General features: G+C 43.1%; 1 protein-coding gene across 2 annotated transcripts in view; it reads right to left on the reverse strand.

Annotated features, from left to right (window-relative positions):
• Positions 1-9,804: 9,804 nt before the first annotated feature.
• Positions 9,805-15,490, reverse strand: part of LOC139583437 (YTH domain-containing family protein 3-like) — a 68,435-nt gene continuing 62,749 nt past the window's right edge. For both annotated transcript variants that reach the window (XM_071414519.1, XM_071414520.1), the window contains one exon: positions 9,805-10,160. In XM_071414519.1, the coding sequence (XP_071270620.1) occupies positions 10,023-10,160 (138 nt within the window). In that variant the 3' untranslated portion in view covers positions 9,805-10,022. The remainder of the gene's footprint in view (positions 10,161-15,490) is intronic.

Genomic DNA, 15,490 nt, shown 5'->3' on the forward strand with positions numbered 1-15,490 from the left:
GATTATTATTATTTGACCATGCTGGTCATTTATGAACATTTGAACATCTTGGCCATGTTCTGTTATAATCCCCACCCGGCACAGCCAGAAGAGGACTGGCCACCCCTTTTACCGCTGGTAGGATAATCTTAGTCGTAGGTCTAAAATGTAATTTTCCAATGATTGCACGTTAGCAAGAAGAACGAACGGCAGTGGGAGTTTACTCGCTCGCCTACAGATTTTCAGAACGTTGCGTGGGTCTGGGCCTGTTCCAGTGAAAGCAGGATTTCCTCATCATCGGACTCGTTAATAAAGGAAAAAGTTTCTTCCAGTCCGCGGTAAGTAATCGCTGTTCTGATGTCCAGAAGTTATTTTTGGTCATAAGAGATGGTAGCAGCAACATTATGTACACAATAAGTTAAAAAATAAGTTCACAATACGCAAAAAAAATAACAAATGAGCACAATTGGAGGGGAGAATGTAAAACGTCAGCCATGTTCTTCGACGCCATCTTGGAAGGAGAAGGCCTGTGTTTAAGTCTTATTGATTATCAGTGAGCAGGCCTGTGTTTATGTCTTATTGATTATCAGTGAGCAGGCCTGTGTTGAAGTCTTATTGATTATCAGTGAGCAGGCCTGTGTTTATGTCTTATGGTATGTGTGTGGTGAGTGTAGTAGGCCTATATCGCTGTCAGCTATTGCCACCCTCCCGTAAATAAACAACATTTCACTACAGGCAGGTTTCAATATCAGTTCTCTCTCATTATCTCGTTTCCTGGTATTGTTTCATTTTGCGGCAGCTAAATTAATTGAAAATAAAAAATAAAATAAAACATTACTCAATTGTGCTGGAGGAGAACATGCCAGCTAAATGCATTAGAGGCTGAAGCGAGTGTTGACGTCGTCACTGGCAGGCAGGCGGCTGTAGAGATGGCTATGGTCCCCATCACTCTCCTGCAATTAGCGCTCCCCTAGCTAGCTGCTCCGATATAGCAGCAGGTGGGGTTTTCCCCGTGGCAGCACTCCACCAGATTAGCTGCGGTGCTAGCCACTCCTCATCCGTCTAGGTTAGAGACAGAACACAGTGAAGATGGCTGTGCTAGTGGTTTGCAGTATATAGATTCCCAATTACATTACTTTACAATCCACAGACAGATAGATACAGGTCCAGATAGTGTATGGGACTGTGGTGTGGTTAGCAGAGGGGTGGGTGGATAACTGTGTCCTAAGGTTAGGGAGGCATTGTTAGGGAGAGAAGTAGGAACCAGAGAGGTCATTAGGGTGGAAGAGAGCAGGCAATGCTCTGTTAGAGGGTCAGAGGGATAGAATATACAGAGGACACACACACACACACACACACACACACACACACACACACACACACACACACACACACACACACACACACACACACACACACACACACACACACACACACACACACACACACACACACACACACACACACACATACACACACACACACACATACACACACACACACAAATACACAGCCTAGAGTGGGCAGCATTCCAACAGACTCAGAGAGCAGTAGGGTAAACCAAATTATATGCAAACAATAATTAAATTGCGTCTCCAATTGACTCACTCACACACACACACACATGCTGTAATGGAAAACTGTATTTTATACAGTAATTTTAGCTATTATCAACAGTAAAAAATATATGTTTAAATGTTTTACTGCATCATACGTGGTGCATTGTGGGAAAATTGCTGTATTTCTAATGGTACTGTAATTCCACCCCACAGAATACAGTACTGTACCGTATCTTTGGAGCACCAATAACCTTTTGACCAGTAGTGGATGCATGGTATTGTTGTTGTTGTCTCATTAGCATATTTTGAGGTGTGCCTTGTAAGAGGGTATATTTTTTGCACCCGTGAGTGAAAATGCTGTACCAATTCAACTGCTATGTTTTTATAGTGCCCCATCAATTTAAAATGTATAGGGTACCGATTGTAGTGGCAACTAGTCTTCAACCTTAATAAATGGTCAAGTATTTTGCTATGTCCTTTTGGTCTGTTTTTTCCTGTAGTTGCTGCATGTGTGAAAGCCTTTGATAAGGCCTCTAGAAGTGTGTGATATAAACACAAAATATTAATTCATATGCTGTATTGTGTAAACACTTTACCTAGCAACCAACCTTGCTTTCACCAATCCCTTGTAGTTACAGGAAGAAAAAAAACACCGCCCCCAATGAATTACATTCATTAATTCATTTTTTTCAATTACAGTAGCATTAACTTAACTACAATCCATTTTACAGTACGTCATTACACAGTGCTTGCTTTGATACAATATTTATATTAAAGTAGGTGTACTGTAATATAAAATACAGAATTTTACTTGCCATGGAGCCTCCTGTAAATTACTGTCAAATTCATGTTAACCCCTTTACAGTGCACACACACACACACACACACGCACACGCACGCACGCACGCATGCACGCACGCACGCGCACACACACACACACACACACACACACACACACACACACACACACACACACACACACACACACACAGCGGGAGACAGCGGGAGAAATCTGCCATACGGCATTGAACCCACTACACAGGCAGCAAGCAATGCCTAGCCTAGTCATACTAGTAAGACTTCTGATAAATAAGTACTTTTAAAAACTCAAACTTTATTTTGATCCCTTCACATATTCTACATCCCTGGTCCAAGGCCACCATAAATTCCCAAACTGAACCAATCATGTTTGAAACACACCCGCGTATAATATCCCAATTGCAGGTCTGTGTGTGTATGGTTAGTGACCCACCTCTCTTTCCGTCCTCTGGCCCGTTAGCGTGTCATTGATTAGCATGCTGTGCCCTGCAGTGCTGCTGGTATCCATCTCCAGGGTTACAGGCAAGGCTGGTGACATGGCTCACAGCTCAGAGCAGTGCTGGCTGCTACAGTGGTAATTTGAAAATGTACAGGAATCATCCCACTCACCCAGCTGTGATAGAACATAAATCCCTATTCTACAGAACCACACAGTATCTGTTACAGAGATACATCTTGAGGCCTGTATGTGTGTATGTAAAGACAAGGCACCACTTCTACCTTGAACAACTTTTGGAGAACTTTAATTCAATAGCACCACGTTGATGTCTATCGATGTTCAATCTATTGTGTACAGATTAGCATCTGAACAAATGACGTGAGATTTTAGTTCTGAGTTAACCTAGATATATAGACGTTCAACAAGCTAACCATAAATAGTGATGGTATTTCCCAGGGGGTTAAATGGCCTCCTGGTTGTGTGGCTGAGAGGCTGAGAGGCTCCAGGAGGCCCAATCCTGCAGTGCCAGCGGCCCATTCAGAGGCACTCGGAATGGGCAACAATATATAGAAACAGCCATGGAGCTCAAGAATGGCCCTGCAGGCCCAAAGCCAATTTCTAGGACCAGTGCCTAAAAGTAAAGCAAACACACACACACACACACACACACACACACACACACACACACACACACACACACACACGCGCAGACATGCGTCCACGCATGAATACACACCAACACGCGCTTGCTCATTCACTCACTCACTCGCTCTCTGCTCCCAGCAATCTTTACAAAGGGCCAATTGACTCCCCCAAGTCCCCATTAATTCTTCAGCCAATTTGTAAACATCACTCTGGCATTACGTTGGATGCCCACGAGCCACAAACATCTTTAAGCCCATAAGTTGTGAATGCTTAACGGAACAGAAACACATCCATCAGACGCAGTTGTGTCTTGTCAGATAGCCAACAGAATAATCTGGGTACAAATGAGAGGGTTGTAAGTGGCTAATCCATGGCTATGATTGTTAAAACACAGCAGGAAAGGGTAGAATGGTTTGCTTTAAAGATATCTGTTACAGATCTGCTATCTTAATTTGATCAGTTAGTTGTCATAGAGAAATGTTCTGCACAGCAGGAAATGCAAATTGTAGTGTATTGAAGGTTTAAAAAGGCTTCTAAAGTTTGTGATTTCCATTTAAAAATGTCAGACTTGATTTGCCATAACAAAAAATGTATCAACCCCTACAAAAATGCCCATGAATTAGAATCCACATGATAATTCACATTTCCTTTTGCTGCAGGATTATTTTCCTGCTGTGAGAAGCAGGGTCAAATTAAATTTAGACCAAATGACAAACATTTCTGTAATGCTTATAGTGGTTGTGTGATTCTGTGAAAATATACCACAACGACGGGGTGTGACATGGCTCCCGCGACCTAGCCGACAGTCATAACACCATCCAACCAATCGGAGCCAAGTGTTCACCAAAGCACAGTACAGCAGGTGCTAATCACTATCATATAGATTGAATCAATTAACAAAAATGATCATGGCATTAGTAGCCTATGAATATAATGAGAGCGATAAGACCAATCCATAGCACACCAATCGATAGCACAGTCAAAACACAATATGTGTACTAATAACAGCCCTAGAATTCCCTCATTTAGCCTGGTCCTACTGCTGAGGCCACGTTGTGTTGGTATGCTGTTTTTCCTCTCTGTGGGCAGCGGCCATTCCGTGCCTGCACATGTCTCCCATGGCGGCAGCCTGCTCTTGGCCCTTCCTGTGGTTAATTGCTGCTCCTGCTACTCCACTAGTTTTCCTATATCTACACCCAGACAATTTACATCTCATTACCTCTCTGTCTGGTTGTCTGGCTGGAGGAAGACCGCCTATCTACAAATAGAGAGACAAATGTTTCACTCTCACTTTGGTAATAAAAGGAGTCATTTTAATTCAGTTCCACTGTGTTATGTCACAGAGTCAGAGGTGTCTAAATAGATTTCTTCACTCTGTCCGTGTGGTTTTCCCTCAACATACAATGTCACACGTACATTTTCCCCTTCTATCATTCTAAACGGTGTTATCATTGAAAATAGTGTGCAAAATGACTGAAACATTTAGAAATCATTTAGTGGGAAATGTAGGAATGTTTGCTAGGAAATGAGGTCAACTTTGTCACATAGTTGTGGTACTACAGGATGCCAATAACCCATAGTGGCATTCCCATATAGTGGTAACGTGTATTGTATATTTCTTCCTAACCTACCAGTACAACTTTAAATGACGTGGCTTAACATTGTTTCCTTGATGAACTAAAAGATATAGAGACATCAACCTGAGATGAAGTCTTTTTCCTCCCCTCCTCTCATGTGGTACGACTCAGGGCTTTTAATACAACTAGATAATTAGTCACGTGCATAACCCACAGTAATTATCTCAGGCAGAAGGTTGTTAACACTACCTTCCCTTATTTCCCCATAGAGTTCCCTTTTAATTAGAGAGAGCATTGTTCATTTTTCAGCAGGCAAGCCTCTTTTTGTGCCGGATGATGAAAATAGCTTTTGGTTGGTGAGATGTGAAAGGCTCGCTGAAAACACATAAATACAAAATCAGAGTGAAAACATGTATGTCAACGATGTATAAAGAAATTAACATACCCACATACACACATTCTTTATTTTTATCAAGACAGAAATGTGTACAAGAACAAAACTACCTTATAGAATATCCTATACAGTACACTGGTACAGTGACATCAGTGGATTATGAACACAGACAGGCACCTGAACAGTGGAGCAGTAGATATGTTGGCTGGCTGATAGAGGGTTGGACAGGAGATGCTGAAAACCTCTTTGACACGGTTATTCATTGTGTTGTGAGCACTCACCCCAGGGTAGAGTAGGGGGAGAGGGGATGCTGAGAGGGGGATGGTGGTGGTGAGAGACAGAGAGAGAGAGCAGAAGAGAGAGACAACGTTTCCACTTAGTCACCAGGAGTGATTGACACGCTGAATCTATTAAAGAGGTCAGAATTTTATCAGCGTTCACTATTGATCCAGTGCATGGCTAAGGCTGCCAAATAATACATGGTAATGATCTGGGAATCCTTGATGAACAAGAGAGACAGGCAGAGGGACTAGTTAGCTGGTAGCTCACCTGATAGGGAGATATGGCCAGGCAGAGGGGATGGGGAGAGGGGATAGGGAGATATGGCCAGGCAGAGGGGATGGGGAGAGGGGATAGGGAGATATGGCCAGGCAGAGGGGATGGGGAGAGGGGATAGGGAGATAGGGCCAGGCAGAGGGGTTGGGGAGAGGGGATAGGGAGATAGGGCCAGGCAGAGGGGATGGGGAGAGGGGATAGGGAGATAGGGCCAGGCAGAGGGGATGGGGAGAGGGGATAGGGAGATAGGGCCAGGCAGAGGGGATGGGGAGAGGGGATAGGGAGATAGGGCCAGGCAGAGGGGATGGGGAGAGGGGATAGGGAGATAGGGCCAGGCAGAGGGGATGGGGAGAGGGGATAGGGAGATATGGCCAGGCAGAGGGGATGGGGAGAGGGGATAGGGAGATAGGGCCAGGCAGAGGGGATGGGGAGAGGGGATAGGGAGATATGGCCAGGCAGAGGGGATGGGGAGAGGGGATAGGGAGATAGGGCCAGGCAGAGGGGATGGGGAGAGGGGATAGGGAGATAGGGCCAGGCAGAGGGGATGGGGAGAGGGGATAGGGAGATATGGCCAGGCAGAGGGGATGGTTCTTTTTTTGTTGTTTTAATTTTTATTTGGAATGTATTTTATTTCCCCACCAACAGTTCTGTTGTTTAAGGTTATACAGATTGAAATGTAGATCTCAATAAGTAATTGTGTATAGTTGCTGTAGTTCAGGCTACACAGGAATACACATGCATGACTAGTGCGGTGAGACAGCATTGTTGTCTGCGGTGTGATAACCTCCAGGTCATGATTTCAGATGCTAATGAATATGGAATTAGAAAATAACAATATATTATATCTGAAGGATGTAGAACAGTGATGTAACTTCTGTATAGTCACGCATCTCTCTTTCCATCTCTCTCTCTCTATCTCTCTCTCTCCATCTCTCTCAATTTCTCTCTCCATCTCTCTCTCTCTCTCTCTCCCTCTCCATATCTCTCTCTCCATCTCTCTCTCTCTCTCTCTCCCTCTCCATATCTCTCTCGCCATCTCTCATCTCTCCATCTCTCTCTCCATCTCTCTCTCCATCTCTCTCTATCCATCTCTAATCTCTCCATCTCTCTCTATCCATCTCTCATCTCTTCATCTCTCATCTCGTCATCTCTCATCTCTCCATCTCTCTCTCTCCATCTCTCTCTCTCCATCTCTCATATCTCTATCTCTCTCTCTCTCCATCTCTCATCTCTCCTCTGTCTTGCTCTCTCTCATCTGCATGTTCACACAGCCGTGGTCAAATGGGACCGTCCAATTCAGCAAATCAAAGCCCCTCTCTCCTCCCTCTCCATATTATGAATGCTGGAGGGCCATGCACGGTGGAGGATGATGAGCTGAGAGAGGAGAGGAGAGGCAGGGCGGGGGGTGGGATAGGATGGGATGCGATGCACGGTGCAGGATTTGTGGGGGGTAGGGCTGGAGCTGCTGCAGATTATTCTGGAAATTGCCAGCTGCAGTGTCTGCAATCAGGATCAAACCGGTTCCGGGGTGGGGGGAGGTGAAAGTCACTGTCGATTTTTGTCAAGCGAGCCCTGTTGCCTTGCCTGGCTGTGTCTCTCCTGGCAGAGCGGGATGGGATGATATGACGGTGGGGGGGCGGTGGCAGTGAAACGTCCCACCACCTCATAGTCCATTTAATAATTCATCCACGCTGCCTCGCCTCAATCATGCTTTGCTGGCTGCCTGACTGACTTCTCTGCAGGGTTGCTGTGGTGGGACCGCCCTGCTTTTAACGGCCCCTTACTGAGATTACCTACACTGACGTCTTAACATTTAAATAATACAGGGATGCCTGGCCACAGGAAAATCATTGAGCGTGTTCGGAGTGTGCACTGTACTGTATGACTCAGGGGAGCCTTGTACCGTCATCTTGGATGTTACTGTATAGAGCAAGCTGAGGCAGAGATCCACCCACAGCCCTCCCCCCTCTCTCATACACCACCCGGTTGTACAGCAGATCCCTCATCTCAATCTCTCTTGTTCTAATTCTCATCTCTCGCTCTCTCTCTCTCTCTCTCCTCCCTCCTTCCCTCCCTACCTCCCTCCATTTCTCCATTTCTCCCTCTGTCTCTGTGGATGTGGCTCACGCTCCTGAGGTTAGCAGAGCACTGGGAGAGACCCTGATTAGTACTCACTATTAATGACAAATGCCCCAACACACTCTGGTTTAATCCTAATCTGCAGGCATTTGCATCAGGGAGATTTCCTGCCTGCTCTGCTCTGCCCTTCTGTGACATCAGCCAGAGGGACATAGCGGCGGGCGGCCATTTTGGAACCGCTGCATGGAGTGGAGAATGTGTAATGGAGGGAGCTCTGCTCAGAACACCGCCTGGGATGAAAGCCTCTGGAACCAATCTACTGAGGCTTCCGCTCTGGCCGTGACAGTCCTTCGCCAAGCCTGGAACATCCCTGGATTCCACCTCACAGAAACGGACACATGTATCGTCAATGTTATGTATAGTAGACCGTTTTTGAAAGGGGAAGAAACGCATTTTGATGCAGCTTCCAATGATCATCTCACATCTATGCAGCTTTTACTTATTGACCCAATAGGAAAAAGTGTAGATGGCAATATTCAAATATGATTTAAAATCTAGTATGTGAACTTGAGTCAAACATGAACAGCCATCGTGGCTGCTGGACGATTTAGGGTTTACACTGAATCCCAATGAGGGCTCTGGTTTGCAAATCTTCAGGGAGACACAGAGACAGAGATAGAAAGCGAGAGAGAGATCCCTCCTCACCTGCAAGAGGAAGTGATTGGGCAAGCGAGATAGAGCAGCAGGAGGGAGGCAGGAGGGAGGTGATGGTTTTATTTTAGGGATGGGGGGGTGTCCTCTCCGCTCATCTCCAGTGATGCGGGGGGTGATTTCTTTCAGAAGGGCAGCAAGTGCCCCGAGGCGTAGTGGAGGAGAGAGAGGGGAGACAGATAGAGAGGAGATAGGGAAGAGGAGAGAGAGAAAGAGGAGAGATGCAGTATACAGAGAGAGTCAGGCCTGAAGTGATTCCCTAAACCGACTGCATTAGCGCACATTCGCCATTGAAAATATAACGAGGGGTGAGGCCGGCCCATTTAGATTCCAGGAGAAGATTGTTGTGTTGTGCAGCAGATTTTTTTTTCTGGTCACAGCTGGAGACGGAAAACCAAACAAAAATGTGTTACAGTCACGGCAAGGGAACAAAGTCAGCAAGGCAACAAAAGGGGAGCTGAGGTGTGTAGATAAATGTATTTTGGTTACATAAAAAGATAAAGACCACAGTGAAAGGAAACAATGTGGATGAAAATTAATTCAGGGTATTGTCATCCTTTTGGATGGTGCTATTGGTGGAAACATGATGATTGGTGAGAAAGAGCCCTGCTCGGGAAAAGGTGGGAGGATACAGGATTCTGGATTTCAGCAAATGGCAAGACAGCATGTGGAAGAATCTCAGAATCTCAGAATTTCTCTCTCTCTCTCTCTCTCTCTCTCTCTCTCTCTCTCTCTCTCTCTCTCTCTCTCTCTCTCTCTCTCTCTCTCTCTCTCTCTCTCTCTCTCTCTCTCTCTCTCTCTCTCTCTCTCTCTCGCTCTCTCTCTCTCTCTCTCTCTCTCTCTCTCTCTCTCTCTCTCTCTCTCACTCTCTCTCTCTCTCTCTCTCTCTCTCTCTCTCTCTCTCTCTCTCTCTCTCACTCTCTCACTCTCTCACTCTCACTCTCTCACTCTCACTCTCACTCTCACTCTCTCTCTCTCTCTCTCTCTCTCTCTCTCTCTCTCTCTCTCTCTCTCTCTCTCTCTCTCTCTCTCTCTCTCTCTCTCTCTCTCTCTCTCTCTCTCTCTCTCTCTCTCTATATATATATATATCACTCACTCTCACTCTCTCTCTCTCTCTCTCTCTCTCTCTCTCTCTCTCTCTCTCTCTCTCTCTCTCTCTCTCTCTCTCTCTCTCTCTCTCTCTCTCTCTCTCTCTCTCTCTCTCTCTCACTCTCTCTCTCTCACTCTCTCTCTCTTTAGTGGTTTCTCAGATGGAACACTCTGCCTCACAGGATTTTCTGTGCTGTAATCCCTCGACATTTGAGAAATCCTCGCCCGCTATTTTCTATTATCAGGATACACAGCCCTCTACTTACCTGGTTGGGACCAACATGGCTTCCAGTCACACATCCCATGCTCTTTCTCTGGGGAAACAATAGCAGGATAGATCCATTTTGAGCCACAATGGTTATAATGCTACATTTTAAATGTATTATTAAAATGTATTTATTAAATGTATTATGGCATGATATGACAAGGAAGTGACATAAAGTGTGAGTTAAGGGATGACTCTATAGGAGTAATTGTAAACATTTAACTAACTTGTATTTAGTTAGGATGTGGCAACCATGGGTTGACTTGTATAAACGGGTATTTAACTGATTATAGATACAATCGTGACAGAAATGAAAGGGAAAGAGTCATTATGCCACCGGTAAATCATAATTATTTTTCATTGGGTCATATTGTTATTGCAAAATTATGTATCATACAATAATAATGACCTTCCTGCAATAATGACCTTCCTGCAATAATGACCTTCCGTCATCTACAGTATATTGATAAATATGATGTATTTAATTGTACATCTCATGCAGACAAACATGACAGTTTTAGATGATTCTATTTTCAGACACTGAGGTCAGATTCTCAGTGAAATGCACTGTGGCATATTTAGCATAAGTAAATCTAGAGTATTTGTTTAATACAGTGGTATGATGTGATTGATGATAGGTGTTTGAGCAGCCTCCCTCCTCCCTCCATCTCACAGAGACATTGGAATGTTACTTCTCTTTTCATTTACATTTTTATCATAAGGGCACATTTTTCATAAATGGACGTGTTATGACTTTTTCTTGTTTTTAATTTGATGGAAAAAGTGAATAAATGTGATAGAAAACAATCAGGTCATGACTATGAATACAATGTCCTCTCATATCCATCTGAGGAAGAGATTAGCCTTTTAATTCTCCTGCTGAACGGACATGTTCCCAATTACAGAGTTCAACGTACAGTATGTGATTGTAGGACCTCAGGGTATCAGGGGAGAGCAAGGTTCAAGCATCTTGATATTTCCAACAGAACTAAATATAGCGTGTTACGTGTACGTACTGTATGAACCTCTGTCAATCCCCTAGAGAGGTCTACCACTCAGAGGGCCCTGCTTGTGGAGAGTCGGGGACATGATTGGCTGAGCACAGAGGGGTTGTGGGAGTTTGTCAGGAAGTGGCAATCATACAGAGATCAAGGGGCGGAGGATCTTTAGTCCCAGCAAGAGGACATGTTTGTATGACAAATGAGCCTGGAGAATTGAGCAGATCGGAGGCGAGGAGAGGAGAGCTATAGTAAAGCCAGGTGCCATTTCAGCAGCGATTGACTAGGCTCTCTTTCTCAGCTGGGTAGAGGTGACTAAAGGAAGTCCACTGGATCGGGGAGGGGCTCGAGAATGTGCAGAGTATTATATATCCCAAAATCAGGAGAAGACAGTTCATGTAATGCTTCTAGAAGACAGCTGTGGGCTGGAGTGTCCACTTGCAAGTCTCTTAATTCCATTCATGAAATGTAGAGACATGTTATGGGTAAAACAATGTCATTCATAATGGTACTTGGCAATGACAGGGTAATAATTTTTATACAAAGCCCCATTACAAGTGATTCTCAGATATTTCCCTTTTAAAGTAATAGCACAGTAGTGCGTATATCAAATATAGAATTTTTCTCATTTGCAGCTTAAATAGTGTGAACTTGTAGACAGGCACAGAAGACAAGTCCTTATCCTAGCTCTTCACATGTGTAATTTAAAGCAGCGATCTCCATTTTCTCCCTCAATTTGCAATCAACGCAGAGGACTGTGAAATGTGCTCCATTCAAATGAGGCTATTTGAATCTGAATAATATAAAAGAAGTGCATTTTGATAATAGCTTTCAATTACAAACACATATCTACATATCTACTTTCCTTCACTTCTTAAATGTTGTAGAGAGGAACATAAGACCTTGGAGGACACTCAGGACAGAAGAGGCTGCATTTTTTAAATCCCATTTTCCCTATACTTCTACAGGTCGATGTGCTGTTTGAGCTCAATACCTGCTTCCATCAATATATATGAATTATCATATCTGCTGAGCACTCTGAAATTATGAATGCATTTTCAACTGTCAATGCACTGATCAATAAGCTCACAATTACCATGCTAATATTTCCCTCATAATCTGCAGCAATCGATGGGTCAGAATTTCAAAGGCTGCTATTCACAATGAAGAGGAATGATAGGCTGATCAAGACGGAGAGGAGAGAAGAGGCAGTGTCAGCTCTTAACTTACTGAGAGAGAGAGAGAGAGAGAGAGAGAGAGAGAGAGAGAGAGAGAGAGAGAGAGAGAGAGAGAGAGAGAGAGAGAGAGAGAGAGAGAGAGAGAGAGAGAGAGAGAGAGAGAGAGAGAGAGAGAGAGAGAGAGAGAGAGAGAGAGAGAGAGAGAGAAAGAGAGAGAAAGAGAGAGAGAAAGAGAGAGAGAGAGAGAAAGGTCCATCTGGACAGTAACTCTGTGTCATAGAATAGAGAACATAGACGTGAGGACACTGCTGTAGGCCTATTTGTGAAATGCCACTACTTCACTCACAAATAATTTACATATCATCAGTGCACCATTTAACCGAGGCTGTACAGGGTAACATAGTCTAGTCAGAGTTCACATCTAGACAACACTACAATATCATCTCCCTCTGACTCGCCAACTATGGTTCAAGTCAAGTGCCTCTCCCCCATCAACTCACCCTGGTCTCGTGACGAGGCCTATGGTGACCTCATGTGAAGCGTGGCTGACCTCTGGGGGTCAGTGTGACAGGGGGACAGTGACAGGGGACACTGACTCCACACCTCTGACCTCCGCCATTTAAACAGACACAGACGAGTGAAACAGAGTGGCTTCATGAATGTTAAAAAGCAGTACAATATATGGGGGATTGGAAACGGTGCAGACAATTACACTGATGGACGTTACAATCTGTCTGCAATATTAAAGCTGATCTACCCCCCCTTTTTAAATATTTCAAACACATAAGTGCAGAGGATGTGTTTGGTGTGTGTTGATGTGATTATGAAACAAATCAAATGTATTAATTATGAGATTCTGATTAAAATTGTAGATATAAAATCTGAAAAGATAGGTATATACCATGAAAATTAAGATTATACATTTATTTTGATTTAGGAATACATTTGTGACAGACAAAGGCTTATCTTATTGCACTAAATCAAGATTTAGCTTCCTGTGTTTTCAAAATGGCTGCTCCATCTGTTATTCTTTGTCTGAGGGGCCCTTGTCTGTTTCCTGGTGGCCCCATCACATTTTATAAAACATTTACATTATACACTAAACATTTAACCAAAGAGAACATTTTGAAATGTGCCCAAATACCAAAAATTATATTCACCACATAATTAGCTCCTCCCACACTAGCTAGTTGCGTTGTCTTGACTATCAGTTACCATTTCAAATAATGCCTAGTCTGTGATTGAGTGCACCTGTGATTTAGAGAACCAATCAAAACTGCAGACAAAACAAGTTCTTTGGGATCAAGGTTTAAGACAGTGTAATGACATGTATAAAGTATATGAATATTCATTAGCAACAAAATGGAAAATAGCAAATCCACTGTAGTGTTTTTTCTACTTTATTTTAATCATTAAAAACAAAGAGGTTTATGTATATTCAAATTAACACCGTTACTTCTGAAGAGGGGGTAAGTTTTGTTTTTGCGTTAGAAATTAAGAAATCTGGTGTTTATTTATTTTTTCCCTCAATAGAATATATTTTCTCTTGATGCGTATTTACTTAATTTGGAGGAATGGTGTTAACGCTACACTAATTCTCATAATTATACAGGTTTCTATGGAAACCCACTAATCCATTAGTTTTGATTCATTATGTTTTACCTTCCAGACGATTTTAATTGTTGTGATGCGAGATAAAAGGATATGCCTGCAAGCATGAAAACAACTAGCCCACAATAAGGTATTTAATAGCTTCTGGAAGACTCTTGGTGTTCAGAAGCACTGTTAAGGGTGGCCAGAGCTACGCTGACCAAACAACACCATACACCATTCTGTTGGTTAGCAACACATCTTAGATAAGGGCTGGATCCAATCAAAACCCTGCCATGGTAATGATGATGTAGTATGTATCTTTGTTTACCCAACTACTACCTGCAAACACATCTTTCTCAAAAAACTGGAAGCTTCTAACTGGGAGGGGACTCTACCTGCTATTTTTACAGTTCTCAAAACCATTCTGTCATTTAAATTTGACAACAGGGGAAAGTTAAGTGTAGCATACGCTTCTGTACAAATACTCTAATTTGTATTTACATACCACCTATCTCTACTCAAATAATGACTATATTGTTTTTATAAAACCAATAGAATTGGTTAAGGTGACATTATAGTTAGTATTTCTGGAAGTAAATATATGTAGCTCCAGATGTGTCCAGTCAACATGTACTGCACATTCCAAGCAGCTCACCAACTTTAAACCTCTTTCCTTCATAATAACAATTGCTATAAATCAAAATGGCCTAGATAGAACATAATTATTATTAAGTCATTATTGGCGTTATTTGAGGAAGAGAAGAAAGTCATTATACATCACAAAATTGAAAATATATCTCACATTATTTAAAAATAATAATGATCAGCCAGGCCTATATTTTGAAAGTTTCACAGAAAGCAATCTACAGTAGCTAGTGATGGTGACTGAGCCTTACTGACTGAGTATCTCCTTCCTACAAACCTGCATGTCCTCTAATTCTGTCATTATGTCCACAGAGGACAGCGTTTAGATTTACACTGACCAGATAACTCATCTCAATAAGACCTGGCAGCTAGAGTTGAGACCTGGATACATCTCTCAGTAATACTGTCTTATTGACCACCTGATTAAAATGTCCCCTGATAGATGACACTGCAACAAAAAAAAGAATAAAAGATAGAGGTGATAGAAAGAGTGCGACAGAAAAAAAGGGAGAGAGGAAGAGAAAGGGGGTAGAGAGAGAGAGAGAGAGAGAGAGAGAGAGAGAGAGAGAGAGAGAGAGAGAGAGAGAGAGAGAGAGAGAGAGAGAGAGAGAGAGAGAGAGAGAGAGAGAGAGAGAGAGAGAGAAAGATAGGGGGTGGAGATAGAGATAGAGGATGAGAGAGAAACAGAGAGAGCGACAGAGAGAGCGACAGAGAGAGAGTGAGAGAGAGAGACAGAAAGCCCCAAAATCCCTTGTTTGGAGCTGTCCACTAGCAGGTGCTGAAACCTATGCATAAACTAACTCTATTTATCATCACTGACTTGGACAGTATTTTATTTTGTATATATATATACTGTTTACAGGTCAAAAGTTTGGACGCACTTACTCGTTCAAGAGACATCAAAACTATTAAATAACACACATGGAATCAGGTAGTAAGCAAAAAAGTGTTAAACAAATCCAAAT

The sequence above is a fragment of the Salvelinus alpinus genome, chromosome 8 (genome assembly GCF_045679555.1).
Source record: "Salvelinus alpinus chromosome 8, SLU_Salpinus.1, whole genome shotgun sequence".
In the NCBI taxonomy this organism is placed as follows: domain Eukaryota; kingdom Metazoa; phylum Chordata; class Actinopteri; order Salmoniformes; family Salmonidae; genus Salvelinus; species Salvelinus alpinus.